Source organism: Sesamum indicum, linkage group LG2, assembly GCF_000512975.1.
Source record: "Sesamum indicum cultivar Zhongzhi No. 13 linkage group LG2, S_indicum_v1.0, whole genome shotgun sequence".
Taxonomy (NCBI): domain Eukaryota; kingdom Viridiplantae; phylum Streptophyta; class Magnoliopsida; order Lamiales; family Pedaliaceae; genus Sesamum; species Sesamum indicum.
In genome coordinates, this window is record NC_026146.1 from 14605825 (window position 1) to 14628605 (window position 22781).

The 22781-nt window shown below is 34.9% G+C and overlaps 4 protein-coding genes across 5 annotated transcripts; 1 reads left to right on the top strand and 3 right to left on the bottom strand.

Moving 5' to 3' along the window:
- LOC105156315 (putative clathrin assembly protein At2g25430) lies at positions 800-2512 on the bottom strand. Its single transcript, XM_011072412.2, has one exon. It carries the CDS (start codon positions 2213-2215, stop codon positions 851-853), a length of 1365 nt encoding a protein of 454 aa, XP_011070714.1. The 5' UTR covers positions 2216-2512; the 3' UTR covers positions 800-850.
- Positions 4062-12008, top strand: LOC105156177 (protein POLLEN DEFECTIVE IN GUIDANCE 1). The gene is made up of 11 exons (XM_011072246.2): positions 4062-4620; positions 5840-5991; positions 6312-6415; positions 7806-7894; positions 8057-8130; positions 9023-9173; positions 9267-9434; positions 9965-10062; positions 10175-10297; positions 10949-11017; positions 11324-12008. Exons 1-11 carry the CDS (start codon positions 4101-4103, stop codon positions 11522-11524), a joined length of 1749 nt encoding a protein of 582 aa, XP_011070548.1. The 5' UTR covers positions 4062-4100; the 3' UTR covers positions 11525-12008.
- LOC105156178 lies at positions 13583-16614 on the bottom strand. 2 transcript variants are annotated; one of them, XR_847348.2, is made up of 5 exons: positions 16433-16614; positions 15961-16239; positions 14991-15149; positions 14428-14873; positions 13583-13778 (listed from the first exon to the last, which is right to left on the bottom strand). XR_847348.2 is itself a non-coding variant. In XM_011072247.2 (4 exons), exons 1-4 carry the CDS (start codon positions 16433-16435, stop codon positions 14625-14627), a joined length of 690 nt encoding a protein of 229 aa, XP_011070549.1. In that variant the 5' UTR covers positions 16436-16614; the 3' UTR covers positions 14310-14624. The 2 variants fall into 2 exon arrangements, 1 of the variants encoding a protein (XP_011070549.1); XM_011072247.2 differs by lacking the exon at positions 13583-13778 and having other exon boundaries at positions 14310-14873.
- On the bottom strand, positions 18164-20434 carry LOC105156316 (PHD finger protein At2g01810). The gene is made up of 3 exons (XM_011072413.2): positions 20128-20434; positions 19592-19835; positions 18164-19508 (listed from the first exon to the last, which is right to left on the bottom strand). Exons 1-3 carry the CDS (start codon positions 20432-20434, stop codon positions 18311-18313), a joined length of 1749 nt encoding a protein of 582 aa, XP_011070715.1. The 3' UTR covers positions 18164-18310.

The following is a 22781-nucleotide window of genomic DNA, read 5'->3' on the forward strand; positions in this document are numbered from 1 at the left end:
TCCTTGTCATTCGGCATGGATCATTACAGATTTTGAGGTATGCCAGTTGTTTGAAACATTTGATATAGATGGAATAGTTGCCTGTATTTCATGTGCTGAAATCATTATGTAACCAAGTAGATTGTGAGCGAGAATATCTGCTCCTTGTGTACATTGCTATACAAGTTCAAACTAGCCAGAAAGGATAATGTACAAATTAAACATTGAAAGTTTTTTTGTAGTTCGCTTGCCCTTGTTCTCTTATCATTCACATTTGTTGGACTCAAATATTGCTGCCACACTTTTGAAACAAGTTCGGAATCCCTTGGAAATCTGATTTATTGCCCTGATCAGTGAAACCCTCGTCACTTTTTCATCGAAAGAAAAGGAACCCTTAATATTATATACATTCATAATGCCAAATTGTATTGTGCGAACATAAACATTTTGTGCTATTTGTTCTTCGACTCTCTTTCATTAACTTAAAATTTTCAGATTCTGCGTCTTGGTAGTGAAAGATGGATTACATTATGAGAAAGGAGGTTCATTTCCCCGCTTCTGTTTAGGGGTAAAAAGCAGCCTCCTTGAATGCAATTTTTGAAGCCAAAAATTCCCAGAAAAAGTATTAATTTAGGATACGGTTTTGAAAAAACAATTTAATGTTACACCCAAAATTGTTAATTTAGATCTGGTTGAATGTTACACCCAAAACCGTTCATCATTGAATGATTCCTCCAATCTTGGAAATAGATCAACTCTTTCACTAATTACTTAAATCTGAAACACTAGTAGAAAAACAGAAAGAAATTAAGAAGGGAACAAGCACCAAAACTCAATGCATATTGATCACTTTTCTTGCAAGTAGCATCAATTAAAGAGCCCATGAGTGGATTATGGGGGTACTAGGACATGATCCATAATAGATGGTTGTCCTCTGTGGCTGCTGATAGAAAGGGTTTGAGGTCATTTGGAGAACATAAGTATTGTATACTTGTAATTGTCCTCCATTTCCTTCAGCCCAATGATTCCCATATGTCCACTCATTTCTTGAAGCCATGAATGAATTACTACTGACAGAGGCCTCTAAAAGATCCTCCCAACCTACACTATTGTTCTCAACTTCCCACTGTATCAGGGGCTCCAGTTCCATGTCTTTCTTTCCTACTTCAACCAACTCTATTGCTTGTTTATCGCTGTAGTTGTCCGTTGAGGGAGATTGCATATCGGACGTCTGTGTCGAAATGTTGGATGAAGATGAGTGATCAGTTAGCTGCCACATTCCATTGAGAAAGGTTTCCAGTGCCTGGATTTGAATCTCCGGAATCCGGTCTATCAAGGGGTACTCATAGGATCCACAGTATCCCATATTCTTGCACTGTGAATAGAATTCACACAGCTGGTCAGCTTGGAAGGCTGCTTTCTTGTAGATACCGAAGGCTGCCACACAACTCCGATATGGTAATTGAATCAAGTTCTCTAAGACAACCACAATCTCTCTTCTAAAGGTAGTGTAGAATGAAAAGCTGTCTCTTGTAATATGTTTCATGGCCGATTGCACAAGGAAGCTTGTGGCGGCTACACCGACAGGCCAGCAATCTATGGCACGGTCGATTAGCGTTTGGAGCTGAGGCAAGACTTCTATCATTCTCCCCAAGTCTTGCATTTCCAGTGGTAACTTTTCTTCATCAAGCAATTGGTTTTCTACTTTGTCCGAAACAATGCTGTCTATGTCTAGGTAAGGGGTTCTTTCGTCTTGTATTGCTTCCATGGCAATGCAATCAAGGGCTTCATCCAATAGTCTTGCATATGATCTTATGAAAGACGTGTAATCCTCAGAAGCCGAGGATGAGAAATCGCGAAAGTTACTTGGGTAGAGAGACAATAGCCCATCTGCTCGAGCCCGTACGAGCTCCACTCGGAAAGGGCTATCATCAGGTAAGGCCCGGAGGAGGCGATGGAGAAGGAGTAGGCACTTAATGGCAACTCTCCAGGATCGAGTCTTGCCAAACCGACGAGAGAAGCTTAGGGCAAAAGCCCGGTAAGAGGATGGAGAGATGGAGAAGATCTTCAAGAATTCATGGACATACTTATTTGGCAATGGAAAATCATCCGGAGAAGTTGCTTTCACTATTATGAGATCGATATCACAGAACCCTCCCATGCTGACAATTTTCGCATAGCTGACACACGTGTGTTCTTTCACAGAAGTGAAGACTTGGCGAAATCGCCTTTGCATCTTGTGAGCTAGAACGAGCCTTTTGTTTGTGGTTGTAGGAAGGGAGTTGTACTAAGGAAGTCTCAATTGGAGGGTAGAAATAAATGTTGGGAAAATTGAGGTTGTCAAGCCTAAAGAGTAACGACATGAGTTGTGCCTAAGTGGTCTTGTATTTGTTTATGCGGACAACTTGACATTTGGATCTTATATTAGAGAACGAACACTACAAGAAGAATGTTGTGGTCGGCAGGTGAGTTGGGATGATTGAGGTCTACATATTATTATTATATAGTCTCAAGAATATTAAACAATATATACATTTACGGCTACATTATAGACTAATTGTTGAAGTAATTTACATATGATGATGGATGTATAATTGATCAATCTGATGAAAAATCCTTCACCATATTCCTTACAATCTGTCGGCTCCAATGGAACCAAAGAGGAACAAAAAATCATTTCCTTAGGTTTTTGTCTCATTTTCTTTCCTTTTCCCTCATAAATAATTTAACACGTACCCTTACCTCTTGATTCTCTTTTTATTTTTATGTGACTAATTTTTGTGTCAAGGTCGTATTTGTATGTATAAAATAAATAATTTTTTATATTTTAAAATATATTTTAAATAAAAATAAAAAATATAAATCCACACATCATATTTAAAAAATAAATAATTAATTAAAAAAATTAACTTAGGAATATCATGACGCAATAAAAAAAATTGATATATGATGTGGATAAAAAAGACAAGACTCAGAGTGCTAAAAATATGCTCAAAAGCATCCCAAGGATAATACAAGCTTAGGGAATGAGTGAGGCCCATTAAAACCCATCAAGTACATAAGTCGGTGGAGGATGCTGGATGGGGGACACATGTCGGTATCACAGGGGAGGACAGATGTCGTCCGTACAAATCATCTTAAGTATATATACTCGAGTGAAAGTCAAGGTAACTATTGATTAATCAATTTTTACTATTTATACTGATATTCGACATAATCTATCACGCGACTTAACTTGAGTGTTGGAGTGCTCACGTCGAGTCAAGTCCGACACCTCTCCTTTGTGCAAGTACCAAGCTCGTTCCCCCTCCCCCCAGTCCAGAAGCCAAACCATAGACGACTTTCGAAAATTGGATCCTATCAGTATTATAATATTATAAATCATCGTTTGTGAGTGATTTTTTTTTTTTTTAATATTAGTACAGATAATCAAACAATAATAATTATTTCTCCATATCACCAAATGTGGTGTGAATTTATGCATTGAAATTCGGCTCCTTATCTATGTTAGAGCTACATTTTAATGGAAAAGAACATTTTAATAGAAGTAAGAGAATTTTGGAGCCCTCCAATTTTATTTATTACAATGGGGATAGAGTGTGGTGAAACTTGAGTTTGATGCCAGTTCAATTGTTTCTAATTGATGTTCAATGATAGTGATACACTCAGTGTTATTATTTTCAAACGCTCTATCTTTAAATCTGAATTATGATTTGTTCAATATTGATAGATTTCAAATCCTTCAATAAGTACTTATTTGAATTTTTTTTTTTTTTTCCCAAATTCAAATGTAGCATTAAGAAAGTTCACAGCCAAAGCCCAAACTAATTAAACCCACTAACCTTAAATGAGGCCCAAATAAGCCCAATATACTTAAATCAAAGACCAGCCCAATAATGAGCTCGAAAGGATCAAGTTTTTAGAATTTATCAAAAAGAAAGTCCAAACTCCCACGCAGGAGCATACACGTGGCTGACAACTATTCGCTCTGACACCACAGTGTTGTCACCTTCCGTCTCTCGCTGCACATCTCTTAACGTAATTCCCCCCCAAACGACTGCCACTGCCCTCCCCCCAAACTGTCCTTCGACATCCTAGCGGTCTCGGATTACGACGATGCGATGTCCCCCACTACAACCGCCTCCTTGTCCCGCTCTATCTCCGATCCCCCCGCGCTTGGGGACCGCGCGGGATCATCTCCCTCGCGCAAGAAGAAGAAGAAGAAGAGCAGAAGAGGAAAAAGCCTCCAGGAGTCGTCGGTGATTTCTGAGGATGTAATGACTGAAGTATCTGGGATCAATGGAGATGTGAATTACAGTTGTACGGTGGGTACAGTGACGGAGGTTGCTGTGGTACCGGATGTTGATAACGAGGGTGATTCCGCGGTGCGTACAGTGACACAGCTGCCGCAGTTCGGGGAGTTGAGGCAGAGGAATGTAGGCAATGCGATGAATGGAGGGAGTACGGAGATGGTGAGTGAGGAGAGTGGTAAAAACGATGAAAAGGTGAAGGAAGAAACGGGAGAGGATCGGAGTGCTGGTACGGAAATCAGTTCGGACCAGCGAGTGGAGTTGAACGGTAGGAAATTGGAGAAGGAGGGTACCTTGGATTGGAAGAAATTAATGGCTGAAGATCCCAATTGTAAGTTGATTTTATCCTCCGGATTTGTTGATTTCAACTGTGTTTGCGTGTGTGATATGGCGTTTATGATTGGAGCAAAGTGCTATTGGAAGTCTGACTATTGATCTTCAAATCAGGATTCAGTTCTGGTATTTTACAATTTTAGGATATGTGTGTTTAAGTAGATGGTGAAATGGTGAATTAGCAAATTCGAAATTCCCGTAGTAGTTCTGGCAGCGTAAAATTAGTGACTGTAAAATGTGAAGCAGTTCAATTGAGGACACTTACAGAAGTCCTCTGTTAATGGTATTCTTTTTCAGCCATAATAGTAGCTTAAGGAGCAATTACAATTGTGAAAAATTAATCAGCCATCTTCTTAGAAATGCTGGATATAGTACGACAATGATTTTCACTTTACTATACTCCTACTCATGTAGAATCAAAGTTTGAGATGGCGAACATTTCTGATCTTAACACAGAAATGGTATATTTGTGATGCCTTCTCCATAATTGAACCAAACTTTATGCTCCTTTCTTTGCATTTTTATCTGCATTGTTGTTAAACTTTTATCTAGTATTCAAAACTAATCTTGTGGATAGAGAGATTCAAATGTTTGGGATTCCCATACATGAACATATGATGGCAAAATAAGTATTTTGCTTATTTCCCACCTTATTATTGTGCTTCCATGGTTGTCTGCTGTTTGAGTTGAAACTGTCACCCATTTCTTCCTTGGATCTTCTGGATCACTGTAATTTGTGCTCAAGTAACTCCAAGTAGATGGAATTATTGGTGAATCTTCTGTTCGGTTGCTATATTTTTAGCTGCCTACACTGATTCTTTTTCTTTTTCCAAAAATTAAAACAGATGCACCTTTCTATGCGCCACACAAAATGTTGGTTCTCCCATTCTGTTGGTTATGTATAGGAGCATGCAGTGTGCTGAGAAGGCCGACTGTCTCCATTTTGACAGTGTTGCACTTACTATTTTTTGCTTTGTCATCTTTTGGTTTAGAGTACCATGAAAAAGTCAGTTCATCATAAGCTGGGTTGGTGAATGTGTGTCCTTCGCTGATTTGATGAATACCGTTTTTGCTTGGCTTCCGGGTTTGGAAATTTTAAACCTTATGATGATTACATCTGCTAGTAATGGAGCATCTGATTGCTTATTAACTCAGGTTTTGATTTTCTTGTTTATATTTCCTGTTCTCTTAGTGACAAAATTGTGATTTTCTATCAGATACATTTCCCGTGGAGAAGTCACCAATGAAATATTTCATGGAAGAAATGTATGCTGGAAATGCCTTGCGGAGCACTACCACCATTGGCAATGAAAAAGAACGGGAACGAGTTTATGATACTATATTCCGACTGCCATGGCGTTGTGAACTGGTAAGGTGGTAAACTTGTCTGATTTGATTTACTTGCAAATTTTGATGTAACTCATCCTTTATTTGTTTTTACTTGGTGGCTGGTTTCTCTTTCTCATTAATGGATATGCACATTTAGTGTTTTATGTGTCGTTTCTGGCTGTATCATTTCTGGAATTTAGTAAATCAGATGAAATCAGGTCTCGTTATTCTTTTCCTTTTTCAATTGACGGTGTAGGACCACATTGATTTGCTTCTGGGAATAGTCAAATGTTGTGTTAGTTAGGAGTTGAATTCCATTTATTGGATGTTTAATGAAAAGATTTGCATGATCATTTGCAGCTTATCAATTTTGGCTTCTTTGTCTGCTTCGACTCATTCCTGTCACTCTTAACCATCATGCCAACTAGGATCATCATGACCTTCTGGAGGCTTCTTAAAACCAGGTCAGTTCCATCTCTCTCTAGTCAATTCCTTCTGGAGTAAAATGTTCTATGTTATTTCTTCAGTCCTCTAGGTAAATATGTGTTTCATACACCATGCCAGGCGAAATTGAAAGCTAGCTTGTTCTAAGCCCGTTTAAGATGAGCATGAAATATCCATGACTTGGCATTTCATAGGTTAATAAGAATGTCTTGAGACATTAATCGTGCTGGTCTAACAAGATAGCCAAAAAAAGAAGCAGAACAAGGAAAAGATTTCTGAAAGGCTTGTTGAAATTAATGGTATCTGAGTTCTTCTGTCTGTCTGGCATTATAGTCAACACGAGGACCTTTAACCATCTCACCTTTATTAAAATTCTATTGGAATGTTCAACAGAAATAGTATAGGTCTGATATATTCCCATGGATCCCAGAAGTTTACTCATGAGCTCACACAATTAATCATATAAGTTTTGTTATTTTCTTCTGTAATACATTAAGCAGAAAGCTCAAAGATTTTGTGAGGCCAATGATTTTCTCATCATTAGAAATAGAGTAAGCATGAAATTGAGGATTGGCTCACTAAGTACCCAGGAGTTGCTTAGATTATTACAACTGGCACATGAGGTCTCTAGTTCCAGTTTCATTTTAACCACCAGGTGATCTGATCTTACAGAGGAGGCACTCAGTTATGTGTTCTTCCCTAAAAGTTTAAAACACTCTCCAGGGTATGAGCATAGTTTCGCAAATTGACAAGTGCTACACTCGCGCAACCACCAATATCCTTGGCCAGGTTTAGGGCTATTCTTTTAGTAATGTATTATAACATAGGTATCGTTTTTTTAAGTGTCATAGTGAATTGACTGGTAAGAGAATGCAATTAACCTCATTGCAATAGCCAAAATTCTCGATGGACACACAACTTACCCTTCTAGGATGTTCACTTAACTAAATATTACTTGATATGAGATAAAGAATCTAAGTTTTCTTGAATAGAACAAAATGAATCCTAATGCATATGAGGAGGCAAATTAAGCACACCTTGATAGCATGCAGTTTTCAAACGCTATTATTGTTAGAGATTCAGCTTTTCCACTCATGTGCCCTGAGTGTATGTGTTTGTGTACCCAGTCTTTTAAGCTCATTAACTGGACAAAAGAGGGATAATTTTTAGCTGTTGGTATAATATTTAAAGCATCTTGAATAATGGCTAAAGCTGCTAGGTAGGTCTAATCCTTTTATTCCTGTGTTCTTTGTGATTGTGTTGTACCCTGCATCAACACATATCTGTAAGTACAGTGTAGCAGCCAACTTGTTCAAATCTGAATGCTTGATTCGGTTGTGATGTAATTATACCATTTAATTCTTAAGGGACCCTGTTTGTTACAGAGTAATTTAACCATGACTGTGGCAGGCAGTTCAAGAGGCCTTCATCAGCGGAGCTCTCTGATTTTGGCTGCTTTGTCGTCCTGGTTAGTGGAGTCACTCTATTACAACAAGCAGGTCTAGTAAATATATTTGGTCCACATTCTTTCACCAAGTTTCTGTGCAGTTCTTTTCCCAAGATTTATTGGCTTGCTTGGTGACTAAACTCCCAATCAATACCTAATCCACCTCGGAAAGTGCATAATGATAATTTGTTCTAATTATTTTTGTCTGGATCAGATATCAGCTTAATTTATCACATGATCCGTGGCCAAGGAATTATTAAGCTTTACGTGGTCTACAATGTCTTGGAGGTATGATACGAATTAGAACCATGGTCAACTTTATTGTCACATGAGTTGTTTTCTGATTTATGTCCATAGGACTTCCAATTAGGATACTTGTCTTACTCCAGTTTTTGGTTTTAAAGTTCTACGTATCTTGAACATGAAGTTTGAACTCTGTTATGGTGTGGTAAATTATTAAGAATAAATGGTTCTGCTATTGAAAAGGGCTGGAAAATGCTCCAAAGAACTTTTCGACATGCTGATTCATGGTTCACTGTGGACACTGCCAAGAGAGACCTAGTAATAATGGAGCAACTATCTGGATACCATAGTTTCAATAGCATTACCCATTTTCCTTTTTGTTCCCCTTTCATCTAAACATTACCATCCTAATGACAAACCCTGCACTTAAAACACAACACCTGAAAATAACACTAGCTGTTTTACATTCTTCAATATTATAATTGAGTTAGTTAATTTTTTTTAGTAGCTAAATCTGTGTAGAATTATGGTGTAAGACATGAATCAATTATCTTTTGCAAATAGTATGAAACTTAAAATTTTGAATATAATTTGAGGGGAAAAATTAAGTTGAAACTGTATGAACTAATAGCAATACTATACTACTTAACTTCATTGCTGCTGAAAGCACTGTTGAGGGGAAGTGGGGGACAGTAATCCTCGGTTAAATTTACTTGACCGAGATAATTTTTCATATCCTTGTTTCCATTTACTCTCAAATATAATCTGTTATTTGTAATTTCTTCTATCAAGTTTTGTATGTAAACAGATTTTTTTCTAGTATGAATTTTACAGCTTTTGCTTGACCCTACTGCTGGAATTCTAGCATTTTATTTAGTGTTTGGCCTTTTGTATGTGTAATAGAGGTTATAAGATAATATTGCTCTTTTGTTGGCAGATATTTGATAAATTATGCCAAAGTTTTGGTGGTGATGTAATGCAAGCTCTGTTCAATTCAGCAGATGGACTAGCAAACTGCTCACCGGAAAACATGCAATTTTGGTTGTGGAGATTTATTTCAGATGAAGCCTTAGCAGTTGCTTCTTCTAATATCCTTCTGGTCATAATACATTTATTTTTATTATACTGGAACTATTTTATTATTAAGTCTTGCATCACTGTAATTCCTTAACTGCTCATACTCATTCATTCATTCATCTTATTAGCTCAGGCAATTACTTTGTCAACCTGTATAGTTGCTCATAATAACGCACTATTTGCTATGCTTGTTTCTAACAATTTTGCTGAGATTAAAAGCAACGTGTTCAAACGTTATAGCAAGGACAATGTTCACAGTTTGGTATACTTTGGTGAGTGATGTTTGACCTGTCCGAAAGCTTTTATATTACAATGTTTGGTTTAGCTTCATTTCCATACATTATTTGCATATCAAAAAGATCTGGTTCAACAAAAAATTCGGATGTCTCTATAAGAAATGTACGAGAGTATACTCTCTGGTGCTGCTTCATTGCTGATCATCTGCTTCAGTACAGGGCTGAATGTCCAACTGATCCTTGGAAACTTGACATTTTTGTGTTTAAATTCAAACAAATCCTACTACATTAGAACTGCCAGTTCCTAAAACCTTTGAAACCTCTCCCACTTGCTAAGATTGTCTTTTTGATGTACTTGGACTGAGTAGTTGCGCCCTTTTCTGCAAGTACTGTGCAACTATTATTTCTTGCCATGTGCATATCTGATAGACATTAGACCTCTACAATGTTTCCTCAATATTTTTAATTTTTAGCTAGACAATGTTATGTTTGTACATCAGCTATTATGTTTTTCTGGTTGGAAAAAGCAATCTGACATATTCTTTTCGTTAATTGCTCATGTCCAGATTCAGTTGAGCGGTTCCATATATCAGCATTTGTCATCTTTGTTTTAGCTCAAAATATACTGGAAGCTGAGGGTCCTTGGTTTGAAAGTTTTCTTTGTGTAAGTATCCGCTTAGATATGGTACAAATTAACATCACTCAAGTAGTAAATGGAACAGAGAAGTTGGATTACGAGTCCATATTCTGATCATTTTCTTGTGTGCATCTTGCAGAATGCGCTGGTTGTTTACATATGTGAAGTTATGATTGATATAATAAAACACTCATTTATTGCTAAGTTCAATGACATAAAGCCGATTGCATTCTCCGAATTTCTGGAAGATCTTTGCAAGCAGGTATCTTTATAGCAAATATTTTTTAGGGCAAATTACAACGACTTCCCTTGAGGCTTGGCATAATTATGGATACAGGCCTCGTTTGAAAAATTACGAACACCCCCCGATGTTTGATGATATTATGTTATCCTTGGATGAAGTTATGAAATTGTCAAGTTTGTCCTTACTGTTTTTTTTTTGTTTTTAAAAAAAATAAAATTTTGTAAAAAAAACTAAGAGTTGGGTGGATGAATTTTTTTTAAAAATTATCCACTTAGTCTATAAAAAAATTAGAAAATTTAAAAAAAAAAACTTATTATAATTCTTAATCTACAAGAGCATTTTCGCCAGTTCACCAGAAAATATGAATAAAAACTTAACGAATTGGGCTAATTTATAGATGGCTGTTAAAATCAGTGGGTTATTAGTAATTTTTCAAACAATAAGTGGGTATTCGTAATTATGCCGAACCTCAGGGAAGGTCATTGTAATTTACCCTATTGTTTATCAATCAAAATAGTATTTTCTTCTTTACCTTCTTCCTTGATTGATTATTATGAATTGCTTTTCCGGGTGAGATTGGATAATGGTGATAATGTTTTTAGGAGAACTTGACTTTATGAGCTTGGATAATGTATAAGTCAAGCTTTCTAATTTATGCTCTTTTTCCAGACATTAAATCTTCAAACAGAGAATGGGAAGAAGAACCTCACTTTTGTTCCTTTGGCACCAGCTTGTGTGGTAAGTAATGATATGGGCAACCAATGTTGCTATGTGCTTATTTTTAGTAAATTTTCTATTTTCCCCCACTTTGAAGACAGCCTTAACCCAGCTACTAAAATGGACGACCTATGCAATTCCTGAAGAACTCGACCATTTTCAAGTTGAATTATTGACGTCTTCGTGATGCTATAAGCTTATTATTAGCACTTGAAGATAATTATTTCTTTTTCCCCCAAGCTTAAGAGTTCACTCGTATGCCAGCTACTAAAGTTGGACCAACTATGTGTTTACTGGTGGTTTGTGATGATACTCGTGCTGTATTAGGTAATTCGAGTACTCCGACCTGTTTATGCGGCCCATCTCCCATATCATCCACTTCCATGGAGAATCTTTTGGATTTTAGTGTTGTTAGCCATGACCTTTGTGATGCTTGCTAGTCTTAAGATGATGATCGGCTTGGGCCTTCGTAAACATGCGAGGTGGTATGTCAGAAGGTGTGAGAGAAGGAAGCTTCACTCTGATTAAGGCTATCGTAGATGTGACAGACAAAATTCAAGATTGGCTTTGATGGATACTTGTATATCTGCATTGAGAGTTGTCGTGCAACGGGTCAATTGATCCTCAGTCCAAAAAGTAAAGCACGTGGCGAATGGATATCATCATCACACAGCGCCTGGATATCCATATCCGTCCAGTTTTGCATTACATCACAGGACGACAGATTGTGGATGAGTAACATGTAGGAAGGTAATAGCATGGATTAATGAGTAATTTAAGGTTGTACAGTCTTATCATGTATTACTTTCCTCTCAAAGTAATACTGTCCGCAAATGGATGCTATATGCTCTTATATTTATCATAGATACATGTTATGGAAATATCAGGAACTGCTGGAGCTATATAGCCAGTAGGTTTTGTAGATTTCTGCAAAATTCCATGGAAATCTTTTCTTCCAAGTGTGCAGAAAGATTAATGATTTTTTTAGAGATATTTATATTTATACCCCTTACCTATGGTCTATTTACACAAATTATTCTTCTTTTTTAGATACATATATACCTATAAAAAATGTCAATGTCATTTGCACAAATCATCTTTATTTTTGGAAACTTGTTTTCTTCCTTTCAGGGTGGTTTTTGTAAGGTAGGAATAGTTCGTATAATTGGATGGTAAATCAATGAGTGTAAATATAATTATTTCTTTGCTTTGATTGTTTGTCTCCTACACTATACCTCCTCAACTATCATTTAATCTATTTTTATAATTTTTCCACATGCTTTTAGTTTCACAACTTCTCTTTGGTGTTTTCGAGATATCTTCAAAAAGTATGTAATATTTATTGGCACAAAACATTAATTTAGGACTAGACAAATTATCAATTTTGGTAAATTCTCAATGTATCATCTCTACTATTATGCAGAGAAGACGGTTTTTAAATTTAAAATGATAGTTTGGACACTACTATGCTAAATTATTATAATACAAAAATATCCTTCAATTTTCTAACTCACGTTGAATTAACTATCCTATATTGTATCTTTAGATAATTAATTTCATGTAAATTTACTTCTGTTTTATTTAAGTTTTTTATTGTTAATTAAAATAGAAATAATATATTAGTATTTGTGTTGCATCAACATATATCGTACAAAATTTTAATTTTCAATTTAATTTTAGTAAGATATTGACAATTAATGCTTTAGAAAAAGTTATCAAACAGATTTTAGATTTAAGATTGTAAGTCAATGATGAATTTTAATATACAAAAACAAAAAATAAGCTTCAATAGGATAAAATTATCATTAAAAATTGTGCGTGCAAATATTATGTGCCACAATATCTATTTTTCTTATAAGTACCAAGTATTTGGACAATGAAATATTTAGCCTCAAACTATCATAATCCCCTTTAAGAAACAAAATTACAATAAGGTACCATCAAATTTGATAAGGATATAATTTAGAGTTGTTGAGGGATATGGTCTTGTATCTAATATATTTTATATATTTTACTTTAATTTATATTTTTTTAATTATTTATTAATTTTGTTCGAGTAAAATTGCCTAACCACCAACCCAAAAAAGATAAAAAGAAAATGATAAGAAAGAGAAATGGATTTGGGTCTTATCCATAATTTAGAATTTAATGCACAACTTTGAGTATAGAGACCTGTTGGGTTTTGAAGAGGGTAGTGTAAAGTCTAGATATAAATTAATTTATTGGGTCTTGCTTAGGTATAACCCATGGATTTGGGTAGGGTGTTACTCTATTTATTACATCTCTAGATATAATTTTTTAGATAAAAATAATAAAAAGAAAAAGTAGAATTTGTACAAGTCATCTATTAATAAGGAAAATAGAGAAATAATGAATAAAGGATACTTTTCTAAAAAAAGTTGAAAAAGGAAAATGGGGGTGGGGGTGGGAGTGGGAGTGGGGGCGATGACTGGATGGTGATAGTGGCATGAGCATGTGATCATGCAGGTGAAGTGAACCCCATCACTCATCATATATTATTTATTTCTTCAACTCACCTCTCTCTCTCTCTCTCTCTCTCTCTCTCTCTCTCTCTCTCTCTCTGTCTGCCATTCAAACACACACACACACACACACACTACTATACCCCATCAAACATGGGATGGGTTTACATACAATACATACATAATAATGGGGCCCAACTACACCACCAGAATTGGACAATTTGAGACGCCATCACCATCACCATCACTATCACCGACCCGACAAAGATCTTCATTTTCTGACACCTTAACCAAATACGCTGCACATTATCAATACCAAAATATTATGTACCCACTTTATAATCAATCCATTACTCCTTTTCTTTTTGCTACTTCTTTTCTCTTTTATATATATACTACTAATAATCATGTGCAAGATATTAAACTTTATATATTGAATTATAACATTACATGCAAGAACAATTATTAATATTATACTAATCAAAATTGTTGTATTAATAGTAGTTACTCTATATATATTGAGAAAGATAATTTAGTAAAATAACATATAAATACACCTAAACCTCCCCTCAAATTTTATCAATAGTATATATATATATACACGCAAGTACACTAAGATTTATACTTAAATTGTTATCAGAAAAACTAATTTTGCACAGAGAAACCACTATCACTCTAATCGCACTCTTAAATATGTATATATATATATACAGGAGAGAGAGAGAGAGAGAGTTAATTATATTTAAATTATTCCTAAAGATACTATTCCGTACAGGAAAACCACTATCAATCTAATAAGTGGCAATGTTCTTAGCCTAACATAATTATTTCTCGACCCAATACTAAAATTAAATATAACTAGATGGAAAATATGATTTGTATTTTAAAAAATGTGAAGAAACATAGTGGGTGCGACAAATAAGCACAAGCATGAAAAAGAATACTTACATGAATGCCACTAGCAAGACCACCATCTTTATGCTGTACAAACCAAGCAGAACACTAGGATGGGGACTCATTAGCAGCATATTTTACTCACAACCTATGGCCCTTATTCTCATTATAAAACTATATATCAAACTCTTTCATGCCACAAATGTAATGGGAACAAATAAATGAAATGGTGTACTTGAGGGTTCTGTTTTCTAGCACATGGGAGCCCTTCTTGGCACGCTTTTTCTCTTGTTCAACATCTTCTTTGGCCTCAAAACTGGACTCGACCATGCCTGGATTACTTCTGACGATGACTCGGTTAAGGAGAGTGAGCTGGAAGTGTATTTGATTTCATAGGAATTGTCCTCTGGCTCTAAATTTGGTAGATGGCCAACTTTAGACATCGGCGTGGAGATTATCCTGTTGCTTTGGTTTGTTGTGATCTCTGTGTCTATTGAAACCTGCAAATGTGCAATGGAGTTGAAGGGAACAATCGGTGAAACATATATTAGAAAGACAAAGACATCGACCCAATAAAATGCATATTGAAAGTTAAGAGTGAGGATTGATTTGATTACTTTGCAGGCAATGGAACAAAAGCGATTGGGCAAGTCTTGTATGTGCCTCCCACAAGCTTCACAGCAAGTGCCTCCCCCCTTTGCTTTTGAACTTTTTGTATCTTTTAGTTGAGGCCTGGGATTCAAATGGACAGCCTTCTCACCATTGATCTTGTATGCCTGTAAACATGCTTAATTTTAGAGCAGCACTCCATTTTCTTTTGTAGTTTTTTTTTCTTTGGTGGGGTGGGTGATGATCACATGTGGGAACCCTACTTTTTTTGTTTTTATTTTGGGTGTTCTGTTGAAAATTGAAGTTTTGTAATGCTTTATGAAGTACACTTTTTGTTAATGACTACTTATGTTTGTTGAAGACATAAAATGATAAACAATAATATTGAAAATGACAAATGCGTAATTAATGGAAAAAAGTAACCAGTTCATGTCCTCTTCTCATCAAATTACTCTAAACAATAACATATTCCACTACTAGAAAAAATTCCAAGCTCTGCAAGTGAATTAAAATTTTGTTCTTCAACCATCAATTCTTCGGACTTATTATATGATATGCAACCATAAACTAAAACAAGAGTTAACTCAGTTAAGCAATCAATGATTCACAATCAAAGGTTGCATATTGCACCACCCCACCTCCCAACCCCAAGAAGAGGAGGAAAAAGTGGGCAGAATAGTACTTTGAATTCAGATTTGAAAAAGAAAAAGTACAACAAATTTGTAAGGAAGTAGTAGTAAGAAGTTGTTGACAAAAGAATTGCAAATTCAACATTGCTGTTCAATGAGATAATGATGAATTACCAAATCAGTTAACAAGAACAAGCAACTTAATCTATATGGAATCCAGTACATATCCAAATCCAATGATCAACCTATTATCCGTAATTATCTTCAAAAACAAGATTATTTTTTGTTTAAAAAAAAAACGAAACACGCGTCAAAATTAATAAATAAATAAACAAATGAATATACTAACTTGAATGAGAGAGCAGTCGAGGTGCTTCTGAATATCGTGGAGTCGAACGACGTCGTGGTAGACGTATTTGCAGATTTGAAGGAGGCGATGGAGGCAGTCATGAGCCGGAGAAGTTACGCAATGCTTACAGAAGCAGAGATTGCAGTCTATACAGAACAGATTCCTCTCATTCTTCCTCAACTCCCCATGATCGACGCACGAACCGAAGAATTTGCTCCGAAGCAAACCACTCACCCACTCCGCCTGTTTTCTCTTCCTCAACCGGATTTTACATCCAACCTGCGAATAATTAGAAGAAAAAACACGATCAATCACATCCATAAGTAACCGAATTTCAAGCTGAAATGCTAAATTCGATTCGAGTGGATGAAAAAAAGAACTCCTCAAATGAACTTCAAGGAGTCTTGCAGAGTAAGAAACAGTAACGAATCAAATTCAAGCTGAAATCATTAATTCGGATCTCGACAATTACCATTTTCTGCAACTTAATCCAAAGCCGAATTCTCCGATTGATACTTGAAAACAATCAAGAGAATTTTTTCTTCAAGAAAAAAAAACACAAATTTGAAGAAGAAGAAGAAGAAGAAGAACTGCAGAGAAGGGCAAAATTAATGCATGGGATGGGAGCAAACAATGAGAGAGAGTTCAAAGGGTTGAAAGTGATATTCCAATGAGGTATTTAAATTTGTGAATTAACAAAAAAGAAATAGAAATTAAAAAGGGAAGAAATTTTAAATTAAATTTAAATTAAAAAAAAAAAAGGATCTTTGAAAATATATATACTGAAAAAGGCCTTCAAATGATGTTCCCACACACACACAATCATCAGGATTTGCTATTGGCGGGAAAGTGTGTCCATCGTGGCCGTTGGATCCTCGTGGGTCCCACCTGATCAGCCCTTTCGGTCCACTAGGCGGAGGGAGAGGATCGGGCTGTAGCCGATGCCCGTCCCGCTAATCTCGGCCGTTGCTTCCGGGTCCGTGGAGGCGCCGCCTGCTCTTTCCAACACTTTTGCTACAAATTCTTCTTCGCTTCTGTTTTCAACACTTTTTTCCCTTTAAAAATAATTCCATCCTAAATTGGAAAAATAAATTAATAATATACTTTGTTTTTTATTTTTTTCTATTCTTGATATCTCGTCTAATAATTAATGTTGATGTCCGACGACGTGTTGATATTTATCTTATTCTATGTGAGCTTATTATAATTCATTTCAATTAATATTGATATAATAAAAAAATAAGACTTTATTTTCTTTTTTCTTTTCAATTCCTTTTTGTTGATATTATGGAATGTGATTAAAAACTAAAATCAGATTATAGCTATTTAGGCTTTGGATTTATAACCAAATAAAGTTCCAAATCCCCCAAAATTGATTGGATTTTAAATTAATTTCCCAATAAAAAAGGATGTATAATAAACTAATATATCAATTCATCTTAACATACTTGGATTTCTCATTTATCATAATCTAATCTTAATTTGAACATCTATGTGCAAGGAAAATTTGGAGTAATGTGATTTTAGTGTTGTCTTAAATGGAATTGATTAAAGGTTGACATCACGCATATTTAATTTATGTTTAATAGTAATATGTTGTTTTTTATTTACTTTAAAATTTGTTAATTAATTTTAAAATATTATTGTATTACGTATTGAATATTGTAATAATATTATCTTGGTCAATTTTGTTAAAAGAAACGAATAGAAATCATTAAAAAAGGAAAAGGGTGAATAAAATCACAAAAAATTAAATTTGAAAGAGAAAATGCGTAGGGTTAATTGATTTGATCTCAAAGATTGAAAAGGAAGGCAAGCAATACAATGATAGCAAGTAATGATCTTTGAAGGGTAATGATTTTCCTCAATCTATGTCTATGACTTGTGCCTTTAATTATTTCTTTCTACCCATCATGCCCCTCTATTTATATTATAAATATTATTGTATTTTATTATTTTTAAACTGTAGATCAATCACGTATAGTTACATTGGTTATATAATCAATGATCATACATTGTGGGATGGTATTGAATGAAAGACCATGGATAATGATCATACATACCTAATACCTTAATGCGCATTATTTTCTCCTTTTGCCTATGTATGACAAAGAAAACAATCAAAGTGTTAGATAATTGTGTAGAATTAGATACTCACCAAGGTACCAATATATGACAGTTGAGCTAAATTTGCTCATCATCTTTACCTTTACATACAACTTTGAACACCCAACATCTTCATGTGCACCTACAAAATTTTACTTACATGCTGAAAGGTTCCACAAACTTCATCGTTCCATCATAATAACTGTGAGTGCTAAAGCAGAGGTCTTATCACCATCGCCATCGTTCATATTTGTTCTATTATGCTACAAAACGCGCCAAAGCTCATTCCCTGCATTTCCGGCCAGGACCCATCCTCGTATTTGAGGGATGTAGACCAGTCCAGCCCATACCCTCTCACCCAAACTTGGGCACCATCATCCACCATGCTGCGTACCACCTTTTCGTCGTCAATTTTCCTCAACCCTCCTATTTGGCTCACCACGAATTCATCCATAATACAGTAAGTATCCCTCATGGCCCACTGTGCCACCATTTTAAGGTCGCCAATAGTGATCCATGGCTCGACTACCACAATCTCACCCGGCGACGATGGCCTTGTGAACTGTGTCTCCAACTCATCAAAAGTTGGTAAAACCTTACATGTCAACTTCATTTGGTTAGTAGTTTCCCCTTTAACGGGCCACTCTTTTACGAATGAATTTGAGCACAACACTAACCGAGTCTCGGAATACCCTGCTAGCACATTATCACAAAGAAAACGCACATCCTGTGATAAATCAAAGCGTAGCTCAATACACGTTCCTGGCTGAGTTTCATGAATGCTGAACTCAGCTAATCTGGAGAAGGGATTTATTGCACGACGAACAATTTGATTATCCACTGCAAAACATTTGATAGATTTCAGCACAAAATCAATCAAACCAGTATCTCCAATTGATTTTCTTGCCTCGTCTCTCAGTTCTTGCCTAGATATACTGCATTCTCTTTCAAGGTTATTTGCCTTGTGCTTCTTTAACTGATCAATGATCACAAAGAGCACTTCCTCCAGCCTCCTAGCAGACCATCTGCAGTCCTTTGTCATTATATCCACAAACGTCTCAAGTCCCATTGGAGTTTCCCCTGTTCCCGAATCAAAGCTGCATGCATTAGAAATACCCGTTGGAATTCTTGATTCAAAAGCCAGCATGAAGTTCAACAAGTCACTAATGGTGATCAGGGGTTTATCACTCAATTTTCTGTACATTTCTATCATTTCTCTGATCCTCCTTACATGGCTCTTGTTCTTTAAATCACTGATTATTGTATCAAGGCGTAATGAGCTCAGAAACAGGATTGCTGAATTAAATTGCTCTGCGATTCCAGGGACTCCACCACTAAATTTATAGCCCCATTTCTCAAACCATGGCTCTCCGTAAGCTACACCGTGGATCAAACTAAGCCGAACTGCTTCTCTTCTTGCAACATGAAGAGCTGAAATCTTCCTGCAAAAAGTATAACACTTATCTGAAAATCGGTAGAATTCACAAATGCATTAGCCCAAAAAAATTCCAGAAGAACAATTAACCTCGTTCTAAGAACTGTGCAAAGACGGTCCCAGAATTCCATGCTATCATCAGCAGCGAAGAATCTTGACTTGTTTTTCAAACCATTAATGCGGATGAGATGCCCATATCCGTTACAGTGAATCAAGCCATACAAATTATGGCTCTGAATTTCAGCAAAATCCTCGTCCAATGGCTCATTCCAATTCTCTTTCGCAGGAATGATCAAATGGTACTTTCTCTTGCAAATAAAATGGTGACCCCATCCTGCAAAAACATAATACTCCCGCTACATGTAATGAATCAATATAAATCGAACGGAGCAAAATTCTCACCTCACAAATAATTAAAAAGAGAGAGAGAGAGAGAGAGAGAACACCCGCTCAGCTTCACCAAGAAACATATGAAAATATAGTTTATGGGGAGGGGGAAAAAAAGCAGAGATCATCGTAAAATTAAAGAAAGAAACCGCATATTCACAGTGAAAAAAATTCCAACCCATCCAGAAGTAAGATTTGGAAGCAAAACAAAACCAAATACTGAACGAAATTTAAACCACCTGATAAATCACAATGATGGCACAAAGGATCAAGAGAATTTCGAACGGTTTCTTCCATAGTGTAGAGCGGGAAAACGCCTACGTTCTCAGAGAAGAGCGAAGTACACCACACGGGCATTTCATTAACGGTGTAGTCTTCAATTTCGGCAAAGTTCTGAAGAAAAATCCGAATGTTATCTCTGAAGGCTCCGGACAGAGTCTTGTTCATGGAATCCGGGACTGCGAAATTCTCAAATTCGAAAAGCCTCTCCGAATTGACCCTGTTCTTCCTCTTGTTGCTTTGTGTGTGAAACACGATCGAACCCATTCGAGAAAAGCTGTAAAGAAACTGCGAAATTCTCCTGTTACTGTTCTCCCTCTAGTTCGTGTGTGTTTGTTTCGAAGTTTGATTGTGTGAGTGGAGAGAGAGAGAGAAAGTGGCGCTTGAATTCCGAAGGTGCATGTATTTACGTAACTGTCCTTTTAAGGGCGGGAAAGATAAGGATTTGTTTACGGGGGCTTTTAGTCAATTCATCGAGCCGTAACTAAATGTGGTGCGACTGTTTTGGGTTCACGTGGGCGAAGTGAACCAACTTCGGGTTCTCTACGGTTGGTGTTGCAGTCAGTTCCTCCAGTTTGAACATTGGCATTCTCGGATTGATTAAATTGCTATTTTGATGATTTATTTATTTTTTGTATTTTTGTAGAACTGAAATAAATTTTCATTCTTTTTTTTTATCATTTCACTAAACTCACTTTAATTATTAGGATAAATTATAAGGGACTTCTTTGAATTTTTTCTTAACTGTAAATACACCTCATCATTTAAAAAATTACAAAAATACACCCTTATGTTAATTTCTAATGGAAGCGGGGTTTTATACAGGATTTTTTAAATTATAAGGTCCTTTTAACTTATTTTTAAAACACAGAGAGGTCTTTTAGTTAATTTGAGAAAATATCGGGGATAAAATGCGATTTTTATTTTAGAACGTGAATTATCTATTAGTTCATTATTTTCCTATTTTTAATATATCTAAAATACTTTTAAATATTGCAATCTTTTTTACACTTGAAATAATTAGATTTTTTAATTACTTATAATCACTCATTTTTTTTATATTTTTAAAATTGAATTCTCTATCCATTGCTCATTTTGTATATTAAAGCTTGAATTATATGTTAATTACTTACGTTCCAACTCAGATGGGTTGGTTTTAATAATTTTTATTGGGTTTGAATACTGATTGAATTTAAAATAAATTAATTATACTATGTGTTCTGTATGAGTTATAATGGATTTCAAATTAATTCTATTATGTTTAATTTTGTATTAGTCGATCAAATGTTATTTTTAATATCAAGCGATTGATAAAAGATTTACCATAATTATGAGTTCAATATAAATTATGTGTTTAATTGAACCAATTAGATCGTATTGCTTCTCATGGATCCTTAAATGGGTTTCACTATGTTTAACTTTTTGTTAGTCATTTAAATATTATTTTTATCATGGGTTTAATTAAAAATATTATTATAATCACGAGTTCAATTATTAAGTTCTGTGTTTAATTAAGTAAAACTAGATCATATGTCTCATATGATTTCTGATGGGTTCGGAATAGATCTCGTCATATTTATTTTTTAGGGTTAATTACAGTTATATCTCATATAAAAATAGGAAATTATACTTTCACTCCCTCTGACAATCCTCTGTTTATATCTGATTCAATTTCATTCAAGTTTGGATGGAAAATATTGACTTAAGTAAAAAAATATTACATAATATATATATATATATAGAGAGAGAGAGAGAGAGAGAGAGAGAGAGGGAGTGGGTTAACTATATTACATTTTTTCTCTTATGAGTATAAAATTATTACATAGAAATGTTAAGTGAGGGATAAAATTAAAAAATTACATAACTTTTTTGGCTAACATCACTATTTTTTGTCCAAATCTTAATAAAAGGGAGTCATGTGTAAATAGTGAATTTTTGAAAAGAATAAAAGTTTAATTTTAATTTTTTTCTTGAAAAAAATATAATTTTGTATATTCAGAGGGGATTTAAGAGTAATTAATCCTATTTCTTATTAGTCAATCAAAAAATACTATTTCTTATTTTCTAATATTGATTAGAAATAATATTTATTTTTAATAATACTATGCAATCGAACAAAGATATCACGACATTCATGATTATACAAGTATTTTTAATTTTTTTCTAAAATCATATAAATTTAATATTTAGATAAATATATTTTTATTTCGCTAAGAAAAAAAGAAGCATGATAGACCTGTAATTTGGTAACTAATACATTATTGCTTCTTGGGAGTTTTCATTTCATAAAATCAAATCAAAATTTCAATAATTGAGAAAATCAATTATTAAAGGCTAAGGATTTGTAATTGTAATTAGATATCACACCGACATACATAATTTGCTAAAAGAATAATAGATTAAAATTCGAAAATAATACCCAATCAATTCGTTTCCAACTTAATCCATGTATATACATTTCAAACTCAGTCGATTTTTATCATATTTAAATTAATAATTTTTTACGTCAATTTTTTTAATATAAAATTATTATTATATGTACCCAAAGACAGTGTCACGACAGCTTGTTAATGAAAAAATAAATAAGGAGGCGCATAATAATCTAAAGAATTTG

What these genes read in the sequence shown, in the direction of transcription:
- LOC105156177 (XM_011072246.2), top strand. Translation starts at nt 4,101, where the DNA reads ATGTCCCCCACTACAACCGCCTCCTTGTCCCGCTCTATCTCCGATCCC. An exon ending in TGGTCTACAATGTCTTGGAG is followed by an intron (nt 8,131 to 9,022) that starts GTATGATACGAA and finishes TTTTGTTGGCAG; the next exon opens with ATATTTGATAAATTATGCCA. An exon ending in CTTTGGCACCAGCTTGTGTG is followed by an intron (nt 11,018 to 11,323) that starts GTAAGTAATGAT and finishes GTGCTGTATTAG; the next exon opens with GTAATTCGAGTACTCCGACC.
- LOC105156315 (XM_011072412.2), bottom strand. Translation starts at nt 2,215, where the DNA reads ATGCAAAGGCGATTTCGCCAAGTCTTCACTTCTGTGAAAGAACACACG.
- LOC105156316 (XM_011072413.2), bottom strand. Translation starts at nt 20,434, where the DNA reads ATGGGTTCGATCGTGTTTCACACACAAAGCAACAAGAGGAAGAACAGG. An exon ending in CCATCATTGTGATTTATCAG is followed by an intron (nt 19,836 to 20,127) that starts GTGGTTTAAATT and finishes ATGTTTTTGCAG; the next exon opens with GATGGGGTCACCATTTTATT. An exon ending in TGCACAGTTCTTAGAACGAG is followed by an intron (nt 19,509 to 19,591) that starts GTTAATTGTTCT and finishes TACTTTTTGCAG; the next exon opens with GAAGATTTCAGCTCTTCATG.
- LOC105156178 (XM_011072247.2), bottom strand. An exon ending in TCGACTGCTCTCTCATTCAA is followed by an intron (nt 15,150 to 15,960) that starts GTTAGTATATTC and finishes GCATGTTTACAG; the next exon opens with GCATACAAGATCAATGGTGA. An exon ending in TTTGTTCCATTGCCTGCAAA is followed by an intron (nt 14,874 to 14,990) that starts GTAATCAAATCA and finishes GCACATTTGCAG; the next exon opens with GTTTCAATAGACACAGAGAT.